This window comes from Rousettus aegyptiacus, unplaced genomic scaffold (assembly GCF_014176215.1).
Source record: "Rousettus aegyptiacus isolate mRouAeg1 unplaced genomic scaffold, mRouAeg1.p scaffold_m13_p_1, whole genome shotgun sequence".
Lineage (NCBI taxonomy): Eukaryota > Metazoa > Chordata > Mammalia > Chiroptera > Pteropodidae > Rousettus > Rousettus aegyptiacus.
Genome location: NW_023416284.1, coordinates 158,786,482 through 158,805,156, shown reverse-complemented (window position 1 = coordinate 158,805,156; position 18,675 = coordinate 158,786,482). Strand labels below are relative to the sequence as shown.

The following is an 18,675-nucleotide window of genomic DNA, read 5'->3' as shown; positions in this document are numbered from 1 at the left end:
GTATAAATAGAGATGTACATAAGCAGAGAGGACAAAAGGAGATAGGCCACATATACTGAAGGGAGACAGATTAGGGAAATATATTAAAGAAGCCAAGAGGATTCCTAAGTCAAAGTCTGAGTATTTGAGAGGAGGGAAATAATAACTATACAATAATTCTTTTATTATTTCAGTAACAACAAAAATAGTTAATGCTTACAGAGAACCTAGTGTATATGTATGTTAGCACTGCTCTAATACTTTATAATAATTTACTTAGTCTTCTTGACAATCATATAAAATAAGAACTATTATTATTGTTCACAATTTACAGTAGACGAAACTGAGGCACAGAGAATTTAAGTCACTGGTTCAACTCACACATCTGATAGCACGTGAAGCCACGGTTTGAATTTGTGATGTAAAGCCAATGAATTAATCTAAAATTTCAACCACAGGGTAAAAGATGCTATAGAGAAGTGGAACACTTTTGAAGTAAGCATATAATTAAGCAGATAGTAAGCAAAGCCTGACCAAAGAAAAGAAATCCTACTGTAGCTCTATGTGGTAAAAGCATAAAAATACAGAAGTTCCCTTTTATTTAAGTCCTTTATATGAATTATATTTCTTACCCAATTCACCTCATTTCCCCTCCATCTTCAGACAAGAGTACACCCAGACCAAGGCTTCTTTTAAACTCTCAACCCTTCTCCAATCATGACCACTACTCATTGTCAGAAAAGTCTCTTTATGTGTAAAATTAATCATTGACTTTCCAGCTTAAACCCATTTCCTCTTTTCTGATCTTTATTGGAGATGAGAGATACATACTAAATGAAGGTAGTTAAAATTCTAATCACCTTGGGTTTTTCCTTTTTATTTAATAACTCATTTAAATGTACTTCTGCTAAATCCTATTTTAAATTCTCCCTGACATTAATTACTGACATAGTCAAGTCCTTCTGAAAGGACTATTTTGGTGTCTTAAATGTACTTATGTTGAGTTTTCTCATCTTACCTCTCCATTTTCTAAAGGGTGTATCTTGGAATAAAATGAAGTGCAGATGACCTCATCGTCTTTGGCATATGATGGTGGTCCAGTGCGGGGATAAATATTGTAGAGGGCTAAGCACTCTGTGTCCGTCACAGCATGATACTGCCAGGGCTTGTATTCAACATCATCGAGCGACCGTTCCAAAATCCAGTTGCCTGGACGAGGAGAGTTAGCTGCTTTCACAATCACATATGCAATCTGGAACACCTGGGGAAGAATGACAACACGTGTGACTTTGACTTCCAATGTGTTCTATTTTATATCATATATAAGACTTAATGCCACAATAGGTTTTATTTCAGGTTCTGTTCCATAACCCTTTATGTTCTCTAAAATGATTTTATTGTTACGTGTTCATATTTAATGTCTTTTGTGAAGATGAGCTTTTTCACTTTGATGGCCATTCCTTTTAAAGAAATGGGTTAAGATTGGATTTCAGTTCTCAAATAACTCATTGACATCATTTCATCAAATTTTTAAAGTTCCATTACAAACATGATCACCTAAAGCATTCATTACATACCAATTTACTCACCTTACTGTGTTAGAGAGTATAAAGTATGAGTTATAAATTTGTAGATGATAGTGCTTGATAGTCTAAAAAATATGCTTACTTATATGATGGAATCCTTCATAAAATACCATTCAGATAGAGTTAGCATGGAGTAGCAGAAACAACATAAGGTTTTAGAGGCACAGTTAGTCCTGTGTTCTAATTGTGGCATTAGCATTTATGTGGCCTTGGACAGATTATTTTACTGTTCTAACTCAGCCTCCTTTTCTGCAAATTAGGGTCAATAATAACTAGACAACTGAGAGAAAATTTGGATTAAATGAGATAATATATGCAGAGTACCTGGCAAAGGACTTGGCAGTCCATAATAAGTATTACATCTTCTACATCTCCAAATAGAAAACAATAGAGAAGAACTAGTACAGCAGACAACTGACTGAAACTGGAACATATTAAATGAAGGGTTTCTGACCTCTGTACAGGTACATGTGTTTCTTAAAAGGGGGTAAGATAAAGAAAGGCATCAGAGTGACAATAGAGAGTAACACGCCAATCCTCTATCTCCAAACTTATGTAAAAATTTGAGGATGGAAAAAGTAAATACTCTGAATGTTCTGTGATAGTACATACATGTGTCTTTATAAATGCAGTCCAAAAGTCCAAAAGAATAATGTACAAACATTGAGTAAAATTTATACGCAATGTCCTGGGTAGAAAAATAAATGCAAACTAATTTGACTTGCAATCCCACCATCTATGGCACTAAATTTAAAAATATAAAAAATGGGTATAAGAGAGGCAATATAAATGGCTCTGATGGAGGTCTTTTGAAATGGTCTGAGATCTTTTGAGATCTTTACTAGAAGGCAGGCACACTTGTGTGCAGAGAGGCAAAAAACACAAAACATCAAATGATTGAAAGTAAGACTGGTAGTTTCTTTTTAGGCACAATTGTGGAAAGTTCTTTATTTACTGATGAATTAATGCTGCCCAAGGCTCCCAAATGCCTCCTTTGCCCTAAGACCATCTGGTTACTCCGGCATAGCAAGGAGTAGCCAAAACATCTGTTCTGATTGGTCTGAACTTAGACTGTTCAGAGCATCTTTCCTTCTAGAAAAAAAAAAATGCGTTTTTTTTTTAAATAGAAAACCAAACAACAATAAAAGAAATAGCAAAACATAATTAGAGATCAGAGGTACCCAATAAGAAATGTAAAACATACACTGAGATTAGCAATAAAGAATTTTGTTTAGAAAGCAGTTTTGCCAGCAAATATAAGCAGAAGCCAAATTCTCTTAGAGCTATAATGTAGATATATGACTTCAGAGTTTCTATATTGGCTCTGAAATAATAGATAAAATCCATGAAAAACAGTTATACTAGAAACCCCACAGATTCTATAATTCAGTATAACAACTAGCATTAAGTGACATGGAAAAGCAGTCATTTCCTAAGAGAATATTTGAAGAGTTTCATTTCAAAACAATATTCCTTTCATTTATGTTCTATGGATTCTTTCACATTTCATGCAAAATTAATTAAATTAGTTGGCATGTAGTATTTTGAATAAACTTTTTAAAATGTGGTAGACAGTATTATTGAAAATCACAATGAATAGTATTCTTTGAAGGCATGAGAGAATGGCTGTGAAAATTTTAACAGTGATTTTCTAAGTACTCCAATTTTAATGACCCTAATAGAATCATTCTCTAATGTACCTACGCTACTTTTATTAACTATGTCTTCAGTTTTCAGTATAAAGACTCTGCAAAATCAGTAGTTATAAAATCTTATTTTCAGATGAATAAAACCCCAATCTACAAGGGGTGCAATGAGAAAAGCAAACACTTCATTTATAAAAAGTGCAAAAATGCAACGACAGGTAGGCTTTGATGAACCTTAGACATCCACACACAATTCCCAAATTTTCCTCTGTTGGAGGGCACTTTTTATGAACTTGGTGCATAAATAAAAAATCCAAAATAACTTTTGAAATAATACCAAATGTTTGACACTTTACACATAACAAAGTGAACTTTCTATTTCATATTCCATTTGTATGTCACCTAACAAAATATTATATAATTACTCCATTGATGCAGAATTGTATTAGAAGTTTCTGCTATAATAAGCAGTGTATTAAGAACATAATCTCTTTTAGGGTGGAACTGGAGAATAGAGTCTTTCTAAAGAACCCTCGGTTCCAAAGTAACAAGCAATGTACAATGACTATCATAAATAGTGATGCTTTCTAATCTTCTCATATCATGACTGAGATAGGATATTGGTACATCACTAGGGTAAAAGAGGAGACCTTCACAGCCTGAATAGAGCATCCTAGGGGCTTTAGCCACTCTGAATGCTGCCTGGGGACTTAATATCTTAGCTCACCTGTAACCTTTGTGGATAAGTTGAACATCCAGAACCAATTTCTAGCACATGCATTGCTGGTTCTAGATTCTTAAAAAAAAAAATTCTCTGCTATGATGCTAAGATCCCAGTTTATCTGAGGTCCTTTGTCTGCAGAAGAATCACAGATCTAGAAAAATGCTACCAAAGAATAGTGTGTTTTGGAGATTTTACTGAGGCTTTTGTGTGTCACCGGCACACAGTTAAGAGAGACAAGCCAAAGAATGACTGCTTAATGATGTAACAATATTCTGGATCTCTGTTTTTTATAGGTTGATCCCTGAGAAAGCCATGAAAATATTAATGAATCCCACTCTCTATGAAAGATGACACTTTGTCCTTCTCATAGGATTTGACCTTAATTACTCTCTTCCATTTCTTCTTTCCTAATCTTTAAAGAGAACATGTGGCTATGTAATTTCTGCTCATTATTGAGCCCTGCCTCATTCTCCACATGGCTGTCTGCCTGTGAACTTCCTATAGAAAGTCCATATAACAAAACCGTGTAATTTCGAAAGAGATTTTTAATATTCTAGTACCTGCTCTTGCCCATGATATGAATTTTAACATTTCTATGTTCTGAGATGCCATCTCTAATATATTTTGAAAAATCATTTGTATTCTTAGTTCTAATAGTGTGTTTGACAAATTCTCTTATTTATTCGTATAGGTATATTACCTTTCGGAAAATAATGAGAGTTACACAATATTGGAATGAGAGAGGATCCTAGAAATTATTAGCTTTCAAGCTGAGTACCCATTGGAATAATCTGGGAAGCTTTATGTAAAATGTATATATGTCTCTGTGTTTGAGTTGATGGATGCAGCTCATATTATCTGCTCTTTCACCTGAGACTTCAAAAGAGAGAATAAAGAAATAAAATAGAAACCAATAACAAAAAAGGGAAGAGAATGAGGAGAGTTCAGCATTTTTCTGGAAGGTCCATGAGAACTGGCCGATGAAAGAGAGCAGAGGTCATGGCCTACAGTACTCAAAGTGGCCATTGCCCTGGGGGAAGTCCAGCAGAACCTCACAGCAGCAGATCTGACAAGAAGCAGGGGTGAGAAGTAGGGCTAAATGGAGGGAATTCACTGAAAGTCCCAGTACGACAGAGGATTCACTCAAAGACCCACCCCCACCACACCACATATCACCAAGTTTCTACTCCCCAGCAAACATTTGTGAGCAATCGCAGGAAATAAACGGCTCATTATAATCTTAAAAATTCTTCGAAGAGATCATTACACAGATTTGGTAATACCTTTACTAGGCCTAAATTTAAGTCAAGTTCCAACATAACAAGTGTTTAAATGATAATCTAAACTTTAAAAAATTCACTTGACTATATATCTAATTATTACTTTCTGGGTGAGTTTTATGTCCCTTTATAAATTTACACTTACTTCAAAAAACAGAAGAATGTAATGGGGAGTCCGGAAGAATAGTTCTCTTGCCCATCTGTACTTTCTTCCACGCAAATTCATTTACAATAATAATTTCACATACTGATATGATTTGTATTTGTCACTCAGTTATAATGTGCAGCCCATTTATTCTCTCACCCCTCCCCAAGTATATATTGTAATTGCTGAGTGTGAACTGAATGGGTTTCAGGTAAGCAAACAAGCCATTTCACCTCAGGATAAGTGGTTCCCATGTTGCCAGAGAAACAGAAACACTCTGCCCTCAATTAAAACAGATTTTTTATACTCACATTAAACTCATGCAGAGTTTATACATTTGAAAATGAATTACTCCATCACTTCACAATTTCTAAGAAACAGTAATCTAACTGGATGACTAATGGTAATCCTTTGAAGATAAAATGTTCAATTATTTGGTGAAATTGTTTTTTTAAAAAGGTTTTAATCGTTGCCTAACTCATGGGAAAGCATTTGAAGGATTTCTCTACCGCACTCTGTAAGAAAAAAAATTTCAACTTCTAGCTCTGAAAAAAAAAAATGTTATTTTTCAGCTCTCCCTAAGTTAATATATAGATGTAAAGCAATTTCACTTTTCATTAAAAATATTAATTTTTTTCCCCCTGGAGCTGGACAAAGTTGATTATAAAGTTGATTTGGAAGAATTAAGAAGCCAGAATCACCAAGAAAACCTGGGACAGAAGAGCAACAAATAGAGGGAAATATTGTTAAATTAAAAAGCAAAATGGAGAAAACTGCAGTTACATAGTATGCTACTGTTTACAACAAAGAGGATCTCTCTAATGATGACTCTATGGCCAATAAGATCCCCAAAAGATAGACATTTGGACATTTTCTGCAGTGTGATGGAGTCACATAGCACCATGTATAAAATAGTCATGCCCAAAAAGTGAACTCAAATTAGAGCAAGTCTCTTAAACTTAACTATCAGTTTCCACAAAATATAGTAGCATGTAAATAGCACCACAGGGATACAATTAGCAAAATTTAGAATGTGAGAGCCTCGATTGGACAAATAGTATGTATGGTTCCTTCAAAAATTAAACTACAATAAAATCTTTAAAATGAGATTATAGATTAAGAGAGATAAGAGATATATCAAACAAATGCAATAAGTGACTTCAGGTTCATCGTGGTTTAACCGATCAACTGTTAAAAAAAAATAGAAGAAAATGTGATGAATTTAAATATTCTCTGCATATTTGTTAGTATTAAAGTGGCACTAATAGCATTAATCTTTATTGTGACAATGATTTTGTTTACAAAAGAGCCTTATCCTTCTCAGATACGTGCTAAAGTATTTATAGAGAAAATAATATGGAATTTTATTTAATAGAGAATTTGCTTCTAAATAATCTGAGGTATGAGGCAGGGTGTGGATAAGTATAGAATTGATACAAGAAGAGTCATGAGTTAATTCTTACAGGTTGGTGTTGGGTTCATCTGGATGTATGGTATTCTCCTCTATACTTCCGTCTATGTTGTGAAGTTTTCACAATTAGAATAAAAAGATTACTAATACATCTCATTTAAATAAACAAATAATTCTCTTTCACATAATGCTTTTATTAGTACTGCTAATTTAGTACTTCCTCTTAAAGAGTAAACATTTAATGCCTTTTCTTCATTATCTTGATAAATGGTTAACTCTGCTTCACACTGTGACTACATTGTATTCGGAGCTCAAGAAATAGATCTTAATAATTCTTTAAAAATAACTACTAACTTTAAAAAGCATTGCTAGCCCAGAAGGTATCAAAATTTTAGTCCGGTTTTAAGAAAACTAGTAACATGAGTGAATGGAATCCAAATTGGAATGAATAAGGTCCTCCCTTAGCTTATTAATGCATTTAATACTTCATGCTCTATTAAGTTGATATTATTTTTAACAATGTTAGCTACAAGTAAAATACAAGCATTTCCTTCTCTTTAGCACTGCCCTTGACATCTGTTCTCTCCTCACATAGATTTCTCTCATATAAAACAATCTATGGTTTCAAAAGATTGACCTGCCTCATGTGAACAAGCCATTGGAACAGCATGCCTTTCACACCAGCTACTGGTAAAAGAGCAGGTAGGCTGAGTCCCCCGTAGAACATGACGGTCCTTTCAATGAAGCCATCACAGAGCACAATATTGGTGTGAATCACAGACAATCAGAACTGTGACAGTTTAAAGCTTGCCTTCTAAAATTTATTCACCCTGGAGAAATACCTGGTATTGCCTTTGTTTTTGTGCTTCTATAGTTACCAAGGTAAGAACCTACACATTCTCCAATTTATGACATTGAAGACATGAATGAATCACTGTAGTTCAAAGCATTTGGGAAATAATAGCAAAGATTTGTAGTGATGAGAAGAGTTAGACATATAATGTTAACAGTGTAGAATAGCAAATCAAAGACAGAATGAAACTTTCAGATCTTGGTTCATGAATTCTTTCAACAGATCAGAGTCACTTAACACATATTCAACTTTAACTATTATAAATGAAATAATATCAGCTATTTTCATGCTTATGTATTGCCCCATTTTCTTTTCCTTCTCTAGGAATGTTCTCAAGAATAGTCTGTACACTCTGTTTATCACTTTACCACCTCCTATAGCTCATATATCACCCACCACTGTACCTTAATCACTTTCAGAAGAGATACCTGCAACCTTGTTGAAAAACTCCCATTTTCTCCCCTCCATCCTCATTTTCTTTGAAGTCTCTACAGCCTTTGACTATGCTGTTCTCCCCTTTCTGAAACTGTCTTTATCTTTTAAAACTTATATTTATAATTCAGAACTTAAAAAAAAAACATGTTTCCTATTACAAATTCTTTTCCAAATTGATACTAAACATTTAGAGTAGATGTGAAGGCAGAAAGTGTATTTAGAAGACAGCACCTCTGAATTTCACTCCAAACTCTATGTGGGTGCTCCTGCTGTGGTTCTTCATATTCAAGTTTCCTTAACAAAGGTGTGTCCAATTTTTCCTGTTCTAATAATCTTTCTCATAGGAAAGTAACATTTTATTTATTGCCTAGTTTTTGCCAGGCGGTTCAGCATACAGAGATTGGTTTCTGCTAACAAGAACCCTGTGAGATAAGCACTGATTAGAAAATTGAAATGATAGGGTAGGTGTGATAGAAAGAATGTCTCCTCAAAGATTAAGATCATACCTTAATTCTTGGACCCTGTGAATAAGTTTTCTTATAAGGCAAAGGGGACTCCGCAGATATGATTTAGTTAAACACTTTGAGATAGAAAGATAATCCTGGGTGATCTGAATGGGCCCAATGTAAACACAAACATCCGTAAACATAGAAGAGGGAAGCAAAAGAGGTCAGAGTGATGAACCATGAGGAGCACTCAACCTTCTTCTGTCTTTGAGGATGGAGGAAGGAACCATGAGCAAAGAATGCAGGCAGCCTGGTTAAGCTGGAAAAAAACGAGGAGATGGATTCTAGAGTCTCCAGAGGGAATATAACACTGCCCAAACCTGGATTTTAGCCCAGTGAGGCTCATGTCAGACTTCTAACCTATTAAACTGTAAGATAATAAATTTGTGTTGTTTAAATCCACTAAATTTACAGTAATCTGTTATGGCCACAATAGAAAATTAATATACTAGGTAATTTGCTCCATTTCACATGACTAGTAAATTATGGAGAAAGTTTATAGATCCAGTTTTGTCTAATTTTGCATTTTGAATAATAATGTCTTTCATGCCTATGAATATTTCAACAAATTTCTTTATATAGATATTTCCTACATCTTAATTTCTAACCTAACTACATTCTTATACCCGGTTTATATTTCAAACTAACAACTGAACATCTCATGACAATTCAATTTTGCTTTGTAAGGAAGAAAATTTGTCCTTGTTTTACCACCAAACTAAGTTATAAGTTGCTAGCAAGAGAAACTAAAGAATACTCTATAAATTTATTTTAATGCCTTACAATAATAGATACATAATTATTTTTTTGAATTCAATTACATAGGTAAGCAAAAAAAAGACTGCCACCTCTGAAATGATTTAAGAGACCTCTGAGGTGATTTCTGTGCATGTTATGTGTCATTGAGTCAGCTCCAACTCCTGGCGACCCTGTGAATGAGTGATATCCAGAATGTCCTGTCTTCCACAGCCCTGCTCAGCTCCTGCAGGCTCATGTGTATGGCTTCTTTTATGGAGTCAATTTATCTCCATGAGGTGATTTCTACAAGTGCCTAAAGGGTGAACCTACCTAACAACCACACACCGTTAATAAGTACAGGTGACACATCCCTCATCATAGACAGGTGGAATTATACCAAGATAATAATCTTAAATATGTCTAAATCACATATTCTCCCTCTAAAATAAAAATTTTCAAAACACAGCATTCTTTCAAGAGTTTGTCAAGCTAACTTTTACCCCAAGTTTTAAAAAGGTGACCTAACTTGCCAATGAAGTGTGAAGAGTATAAATTAAATTTAAAAAAATGAGAAAGCTTCAAAGTCTGAAGTCATTCTGGCTGAAAAAGTTGTGTGGAACAATGTTCTAACATTGAAATACTTCCAATTAAACAGGTTATAAAAGCCACAAGAAGCTATGGCTATAGTTACCCAGAAAAAGAACAAATGATGTTGGACACCTTTTATAGTGCCAAGTGTCCTGCTGTGAGCATTCTATCAGCCTTTAACATAAAATATAAAAGCCTTCATTAGAAAAATCCTACACATGTTGACATTTAAAGTATGACAAAATACTGTCATTAAATTCTGATTCTGAAATTACTATTCAATAGAACATTGAATCACAACATCTAGACATAAATCTTAAAGAACAATATATTGTTGGGAAACAGAAGTAGTATTTTACCAATATAGTATCAAGCTCTATCTCCTTTGTGATACCAAAAGCATGAAACGTAATAATCCATAGGGCTTCTTGAGCAGTTTGATTGACTACAATTACTTAATATCCAATGGTTAAGCCACAAGATCATCAGTAATAGAATCTGACACTATAAATTGAATCCATCTAAACAGCAGAGAATGGATGGCAGCAGAACACCCATGAATTTGACCATAAGCATATGTGGAATGAAAATTGTAAACAGAGACAACATAAATAGCACTCTAATAGAGTACTTCATTATGAAGCTGAGATTCTGTTAAATCGAAATATACTGAGGATTTTTGCTAAATAACTGTAGCTATTCGCAAAGCACTGTAAAAGGTATGAAGAATGGAAGTCTAACTTTTTCTTATCCTTCATGTCTGGAAGTGAGTATAGAAGGCTATTAAAAATAATGACCATAAACAGCAGTAAGTAGACACTTTACATACATTTTATATGGAGGACATTCTTCCATTCTTCGCCTGTTCAACATAATAAACCATCAAGTATCATCACAGAAGTGAAAAGCACCAGTATGACTATTAAAATTCTTAAGTGTAGTCCTTTTCTTCTGTTTAGGTCATAAACTTTAAAATTATAATGGAAACTAAAAAAAAGGTCATAATTTGAATTGTAGATATTCTTGACATCAACATTTTGGATATGCATCAAAAGCTTAAAGTACACGGCATACTGGACTAACTTCAGATCAATTTTTGCAGCCTAAACATAAATGAAATTATTGGAATATGAATAGAAGACATTTAAATGTTCACATTCTCAATATCTCTTCTGGAAAATTTAAAAGAGAATATGTACTCAGGATTTGGGGTGGCTCCTTGATTAAGAAGGGTGGGAAGGACAGTTATACCTTCAATCAAATTTGCTTCAGCTAACATTATTTGCACCTTTGGGTTTTCTAAGATTTCTAATGCAGATTCTAATGTTCTGTACTTCCATAGATATTTTAAAGCCCCACAGAGGAATATATGTTAGCTCACTGATTAGTTTATTCGATCAATATTTTTGAGCAATGCATTATTTATTGTGCCAGTGTTTAACCTACCTGTTAAAATACAGTGGTGAAGATAACAAAGTTGTTTTCTCAAGTCAAAGTTACTTTATAGTCTAGAAAAACAGGCAATACACCAAAGTGGTGCTGGAGCTGGCTTGGGCTAGTTTTCAAAAAGCCAATTGTGTGTATCTCTTTCCAATTCCTTGTTGCATGACATCATGCTCGTAACTTGAAATTAGTCCTGATGGGAATATTTACACTATGAAAATTGGCTAGCTTTACAAATCAGGGCGTTTTTTTTTTTTTTTTTTTTTTTTTTTTTTTTTTTTTTACCCCCTGGCAAGCCAGTTGTTAAACATTTTTCCAGGCCCTCCACTAAAACAAATAAGGTAAATGAATAAATAATGCAATTTTAGGTAGAAGTTTCTAAAATAGATGGTGATCTGGGAAGGATTTTCTGAGAAGTTAACAATTGAGCAGAGATCTCGCTGATATGAGGGATGAAGACATGTCAAGATCACAGGAAAGGAAATTTAAGATAGAGAAAATAGCAAGCGTAAAGAGTCTAATGCAAGAATGAACTTGATTCATCCCCAGAACATCAATGTGGCTAGAATAAAATAGGAGCAACACATTGTGGTCGGCGACGATGCTAGAAAAGAACACCAGGGCCAGGGCATACAGGCCGTACAGAATGTGGCAAGGCATAGGAATTTCGCCTATCTATGTCAGGAAGCCTTTGGATGATTTTGAGCAGAGGGGTGATGAAATCCAATGTATATTTTTAAAAAGATTACTGTGGCCGTTAGGTAAGCTATGAAGAGGGAATGTAAAACAGAGAGACTAGTCAAGGGTCTATTCGTCCTTGTGAGAGATGATGGTGGCTTAGATTAGGGTGATAGTGGCGCAGATGATAAGTACTGTTATCTTCAGGATACATTTTGTAGGTTGAGTTTGCAGAACCTGGATAAGAAGGATGAATGAAGAAGAATAATCAAGGAAAATTCCCAGGGTTTTTGTTTCTTTTTATTTATTTGCCTGAACAACTGAATTAAGGGTGGTGCTATTAATGAGAAGGTATGTTTTCTGGGGAAGTAAATCATCAAGTCTTCTGTTTGGAGCCATAAAATTTATGACATTCCCTTAGTTGCTCAAGAGATTTTGTTGGTTGCAGAACAAAATGCAGTGTAATATTAAATAGGCTCTGACACTAGAAAAGTTTCATAACTTTTCTGTGCCCCATTTTTTTCCCATCTGGATAATAATATACTTCCATCATAAAGTTTAAAGACTACTGAAATTAATGCATGTAAAGTGCTGAAAACGGTGTCCCATATTCTATAATATTAGTTATCATAATCAGTAGCAATACTTTATTTTTTTTAACTGATATTTAGGATTTAAGTAGTTATACTTTTCATATAATCTTTTTTTTCCACAGAGAAAAAGAAGGGATTTTATTATTTTGTCCTTTCTTTTGTATTAAAAATTATGAGGGGTGACATTGATCAACAAAATCCAATAAGTTTCAAGTGTACAATTCAATAGTACGTTGTATATATATTGCGTTGTGTGGTCACCACCCATAGATTTCCTTCCATCCTTTCATCTAATCTTAAAGAGAAAGAACATTGCATATGAAGTTGGCAAGAGAATATAAATCTATTTTGAAAGTTTTAACTGAAAGAGACAGATACACAGAGACAAAGCTAAATTAGATAAATATCTTTTAATTGGGGATAAGGTCTACCTGTGTGCCCATTCCCACCTAAACTTATAATGCACCTGCTAATCGTCATTTTTTTTTTCTTTCGATTTGATTTGGTTTGGCTTTATTATTGTAATGAATAAAGAATAAAGAAAAGGGGTTATAAATTAATACAATGGTAGAGTATATTTTTAAATTTATTTAATTATTGAAAGAGACTTAATACTTGTTTTAAAAGGTCATATTGCTCACTTCCGTGTTATTGACAGGTACCATAAAGCCCATGATGCTTCCAGAGATCCTGCTAGGTGTTTATCTCACTTATATTACGCTTGCATTTCAGGGAGTCTACAACCCTAAGAAGGTCTGGAAGCAGGAACATGTTATGAGACCTCATGTTTGCAATTTATTTTTTAAATAACTAAATTTCTAAGACTAGATAATTACAAAAGGAAAATGTTCATAATGTAACAAAACAGTTTAAAAGAATATAAATATGTAATATAACAAAACAGTTAAAAAGGACATAAAACTTCATTTACCATATGCTACCAATTTTAAATGCATGTGTATTTATGTGTGTGTGCATATGTGTTATTGTTGTGTGTGTCTCTGTGTTGAAGAGAACTGAATAAAAATAAACCCAAATGTTAATGCTGATGACTAATTTTTTTCTTTTTTTCTTTTTTCACATGCCTACAGCATCTGGTATTTCTAGGTTATCTCCCATCTAAGTACTAACTAGGCCTGACCTTGCTTAGCTTCCAAGATCAGATGAGACTGGGCACATTTAGGGTGGTATGGCTGTAGACTAACTAATTTTTATAAGGCAAAGAAGTAGAATCTATATCAAAAAGTTCATGAGAAAAAAAAAATCTATAAATACAGATATGCTTGCTATGAAACCTATGTCAAAATCCCAAGATATATATGAGAAAAATAATCAGTAGATAAAAAAACAATAAAAAAAAACATGTTTCAAGAATAAAATTTATAAGTATTCTTTCAAACCATACTGAAAATAGCAAAATCTAATGATTTTAAATAAATATATAAAAAGATGTTTGATAAATGTATCAGCATAAAAGTTTGAATAAAAATCAAGGAAAATAAAGCTAGTCCATACAGTTAGTATACAGGCAGAAAAAGAAATTATTCTCAGAAAATCAACCATATAAATAAGAGTCTTATTTTTTACAATTTAGAATATCATCTACTTTACGTGAATTGCCAAAAAAACCATAATCTCCACATTATGTGTGTGGAGCCCCAGACGCCTGTCGGCCTGTGCCCAGTGAGCCCTGGGGCTCACTAAACACATAATAGATATCTGTTTTTTTTTTTTTTTATTGTTGTTGAAGCTAAACTCTTTTGGAAACTTGAAAGTGGGCTCCTATTGCAGAAGTAACAGGTTACATCCTATCTTTATTGGATGTTTAAACTACTTATATTACTAAAAAGTTTATTTAAGTCTAGGCATTTGGATTAGCAATTAATGCTATTCCTGAGCAAGGAATAATTTATATGTTTTTATAGAGGAGGGAAATAATGCAATTAAGAAATTAATGTACAGTAACACAAAGAAGAAAGAGCAGAGACGATATTCAGCAAAGCTGTCCATTTATTCAACAACTATTTACTGGGCACCTATTATATGCCAGTTGCCAGCATCCAGGAAATGAGTAATGAAAATCTGTAAAGGAATTATCAAAAACTTTTAACTACTTCTATATTTAAACAGCATAGTATGCAATTATGTCTTTTAACCCAATCATCCAATATTAATTTCATTTTAAATATAAAATATTTTGTCAAAGTTCTCGCTATATTTTTAGGAATATTTGACTAAGATATATAACTTTAAAAAAATGCAGATATTTGATATATAGATTAAACAAGTTTATAATATTTCTTGACAATGATATTAAACACGTGATGTTTTGTGTCTAAAAAATATGCTTATTTTGTATGTCTACAGAAATGCTTCTTTTGTAAAATTTAGAGTATGTAATTCTATTTAATGTCTGAGTAATATGAATTTAAAAGTTATTTGATATGTAAACATTCAGGCAAGCTTTTCATCATTATTACAAGAGAAGAGTTAAATGCTCTTCCTTTGAAAATTTAATGAAGCATACTAAAAATGGAGGAATAAGGATTTAAACTGAAAATCATTCTAACTATATTGCATCAATGATAATCTTACTCAAATATTCTAGCATGGTGTTTAGTCCACTGCAGTTATAACTGCCTTCCCCCACCAATTTTCTTTTTAAAGGCCCACAAATCCTGCATGATTCATTTAAAGAAAAAAATACTTCAATTGACCAATGAATAGTATTTAATATAGCCACAACTCTCTCTAAAACATTTTATGATTTTATGATCAAAACGACCAATAGACATTTAAAAAGTCAACTCAATATTTCAAGTTATTTCCATATATATATGTTGAGGTTAATAATAAATTTGGTGAATCCTAATTTTAACTTAAAAACAAGGTTATAAATTTAATACTTTTTATATTAATCTATTCTAGTTTTTAATGTGATCATAATAATTATTGGCATGTATTTGTATACAGCAGAGACACACTGATGTTTGTAATTACTCTAATATTTGAGTAAGGATTATGTTGAATGAATGCCTCTTTGGAGTATAGAGAGTAGGCTCTAAAATCAGAGAGATCTGGGTTTGGACTCCGGTTCTATTGCTTGCCAGTTATGAATTTTAACCAAGTTACTAAATCTCTCTAAAGTTCTCATCTGTTACAATACCTTTCTTATAGAATAGTTCAACAAACTCCATAAGATGATTCATAGAAAACATTTTATCCCATATCTAGGACAAGACAGGTTTTTAAAAAGTGCCAGTAGTAACTCCCCAGAGACATAAATGCTTCTGTTGAATTTCTAAACACTAGTACTCAACATACTAAATTTATATTATAAAGTTATTTGTTATAAAAAACCTATGTTACATAAATAATAAAACAGTTCATTTCCAACCTGACTCTTTGAGTTATCACAGGTGTTTGTTGACAACACATTTCAGCAAGCTGAGCAAAATCATCTAGGATTTAACTTCCTTTAATGTAATGCTTATGTCTGTTATGTTTCAAGATTCTCAAATTTTACATAGGCATTCTTCACTGCTATTCTTTCCGAAAGCATATGGTTTAAAGTTATTATAGAGCTCTCAGGATGACTTATCCCAAATGATTTCAAGAAAGATTGGAGAATCATGAGAGAAATTCTGAACCACTACCACCTCATACCCATTAGGATGGTGATTATCGACAACAAAAAAGTGCAGAAACAGTGTTTGCAAGGGTGTGCAAAAATTGAAAATTCTGTACACTGTTGGTGGGACTGTAAAATGGTGTAGCTGCTATGGAAAACTATAATGGTTCCTCAAAGTGTGTGTGTGTGTGTGTGTGTGTGTGTGTGTGTGTGTGTGTATTTAGCTTTTCATTCAGCACTTTATTTCTGGGTATATACCCAAAAAGAAACAAAAGAAGAGACTCAAACAGTCACATACCTAAGTTCGTAACAGCTTTACTCCTAATAGCCAAAAAATAAAAACAACCCAAATGTCTGTGGAAAACAAATGAGTGGATATATAAAATGCTGTATGTACACATAATGAAATATTACTTCACCTTAACGAGGAAAGATATTCTGACACATGCTACAACCTGGATGGATCTTGAAGACATTATGCTAAGTTAAATAAGCCAGTCACAAAAAGACAAATACTGTATGGTCCTACTTGTATGAGGTTCCTAGAATAGTCAAATTCAGAGAGACAGAAAGTAGAATGGTGGTTTCCAGAAGCTGGAAGGAGGGAAAATGAGGAGTTACTATTTAATGAGTATAGAGTTTCAGTTTTGGAAGATGGAAAGAACCCAGGAGTTGGATGTTGGTGATAGTAACATGACAAAGTGAATATTTTAATCTACTAAATTATACAATCAAAAATGGTTAAGATGGATTTCACAATTTTAAAAAAATGAACCATAGCATACTCTGAGGGGCTGACTGTTAAGTGAAAATGTGTTCCAAGGTGTTAAATACTGCTTATATTGAGAAGAAAAGGATAATCTTAAATAGTGTAACTGAAGAACATAGAGTCTCTTTTTAAAGAAAGTGAAAAATATTGTTGTTGTCAGTGAATGCAATGATGTGGATGAAAACAACAGCTTTTACAATGATAAACTTTCTGACATAATAAAAGGCAATGTAAAAAATGGAAACTATTTCAAGGATGAATTAGGAAGCCCCATGAGCTTCTCAAAAGGAAGACTTTCGTTACTCTCCATCACATTACCAAATAGAATAACACGCTGCTAAGGTCTGACTGTCTGTGTCCCCCCAAAATTCATATGTTGAAAATTTTATTCCCCCAGGTGAAGGCAGCAGGAAGTGAAGCATTTAAAATGTGATTTGGTTTTGAAGTCAGAGGCATCATCATTGGGATTATCGTCCTTATCAAAGAGACCCCCCACAGAGCTCCCTTATCCTTTCTGTAATGTGAGGCTCCAGGCAGAAGTCCCAGACTTCCAGCCTCCAGATCAGTGAGAAGTAACTTTCTGTTGTTTATAAGCCACCCGTTCTGTTGTATTTTGTTATAGCGGCCAAAACAATCTAAGACACACATTTACTCAGTATCTTCTGTGTCTTGCTTGGTACATACCCACCTTTATCTAGATACATATATAAAATGGTGACAAGGCCCTTGAAATCTCATAATAGTGGGTGGAGATATGCTAATCATGACATCAGGATGTTATCTACTTATAAAAAAAATTCTGTGAAACTCGTTATGTGTACTATAATAAAATAAAGTAAATGTTAATCTTAGAGTGGAATCTATATTGCGACTGGTTTAATTTTCTTGAGCATAGTCTAAAATCAGTGGAAAATATCTATTTACTTCCTGACTCTATTTCTTGATATTTCTATTTCATTTTATCAACATGGCTATGTTTCTGGAATCATTAAATAAATTACTCTTAACATTGATGGATAAAAAAGCTTATCATTTGAAATGAAGTCATTGAGAAGTGGCAGAAAGGAGGATGATGAGGCAAAAATAAAAATTTTAGTTAAATATCATTACTGAGAAAATGATATATTCCAGCCTACTACTGCAAGATTACAACATAGAAACAGTAAGTACTGTGAAGGCAGACAGCTAAATTAAGTATTTACTCCATATCTTAAAGATTATTCATCATTGCTTCCCAACCTGTCTCATTAAGTTAATAAAATCATAATGACCCAATGCAGAAAGGCAACTGCTCATTAGTGTTTTGGGCTGATTTCCTTGGTTATACTACATCATGAGGCTGATTTTTCTTTTAGTTGTGTTTATCGTTCCAGCTAATTTGAGATTAATATACCTTGACCTTCTGACAGCAAACTTGGCTGAAAGCCACATTAAAACATTAGTAAAGACAAACAAAACTGAGGTGTTTTGACAGGGAATATATTACTTTTAATATTTAGAAACAACCTGGCTAATAAGGATGCTATAATCTTTTATAGTTTTATTAGCTGTTACCTTAATTTGAAAATGGCACAATCAACATTGTCAAGTTTAAATAAACAAACTAAACACTGATAGGTGTTGCTATGAGCTTCCAAATTAAATCTCAGTGTTTGGAGTCATTCACCTTT

The 18,675-nt window shown here is 33.3% G+C and overlaps 1 protein-coding gene across 6 annotated transcripts in view; it reads right to left on the bottom strand.

Moving 5' to 3' along the window:
- The window catches only part of LAMA2 (laminin subunit alpha 2), a 485,514-nt gene that overhangs the window by 328,818 nt on the left and 138,021 nt on the right, over window positions 1-18,675 (bottom strand). For all 6 annotated transcript variants that reach the window (XM_036217753.1, XM_036217800.1, XM_036217769.1 and 3 more), the window contains exon 4: window positions 998-1,240. In XM_036217753.1, the coding sequence (XP_036073646.1) occupies window positions 998-1,240 (243 nt within the window). The remainder of the gene's footprint in view (window positions 1-997; window positions 1,241-18,675) is intronic.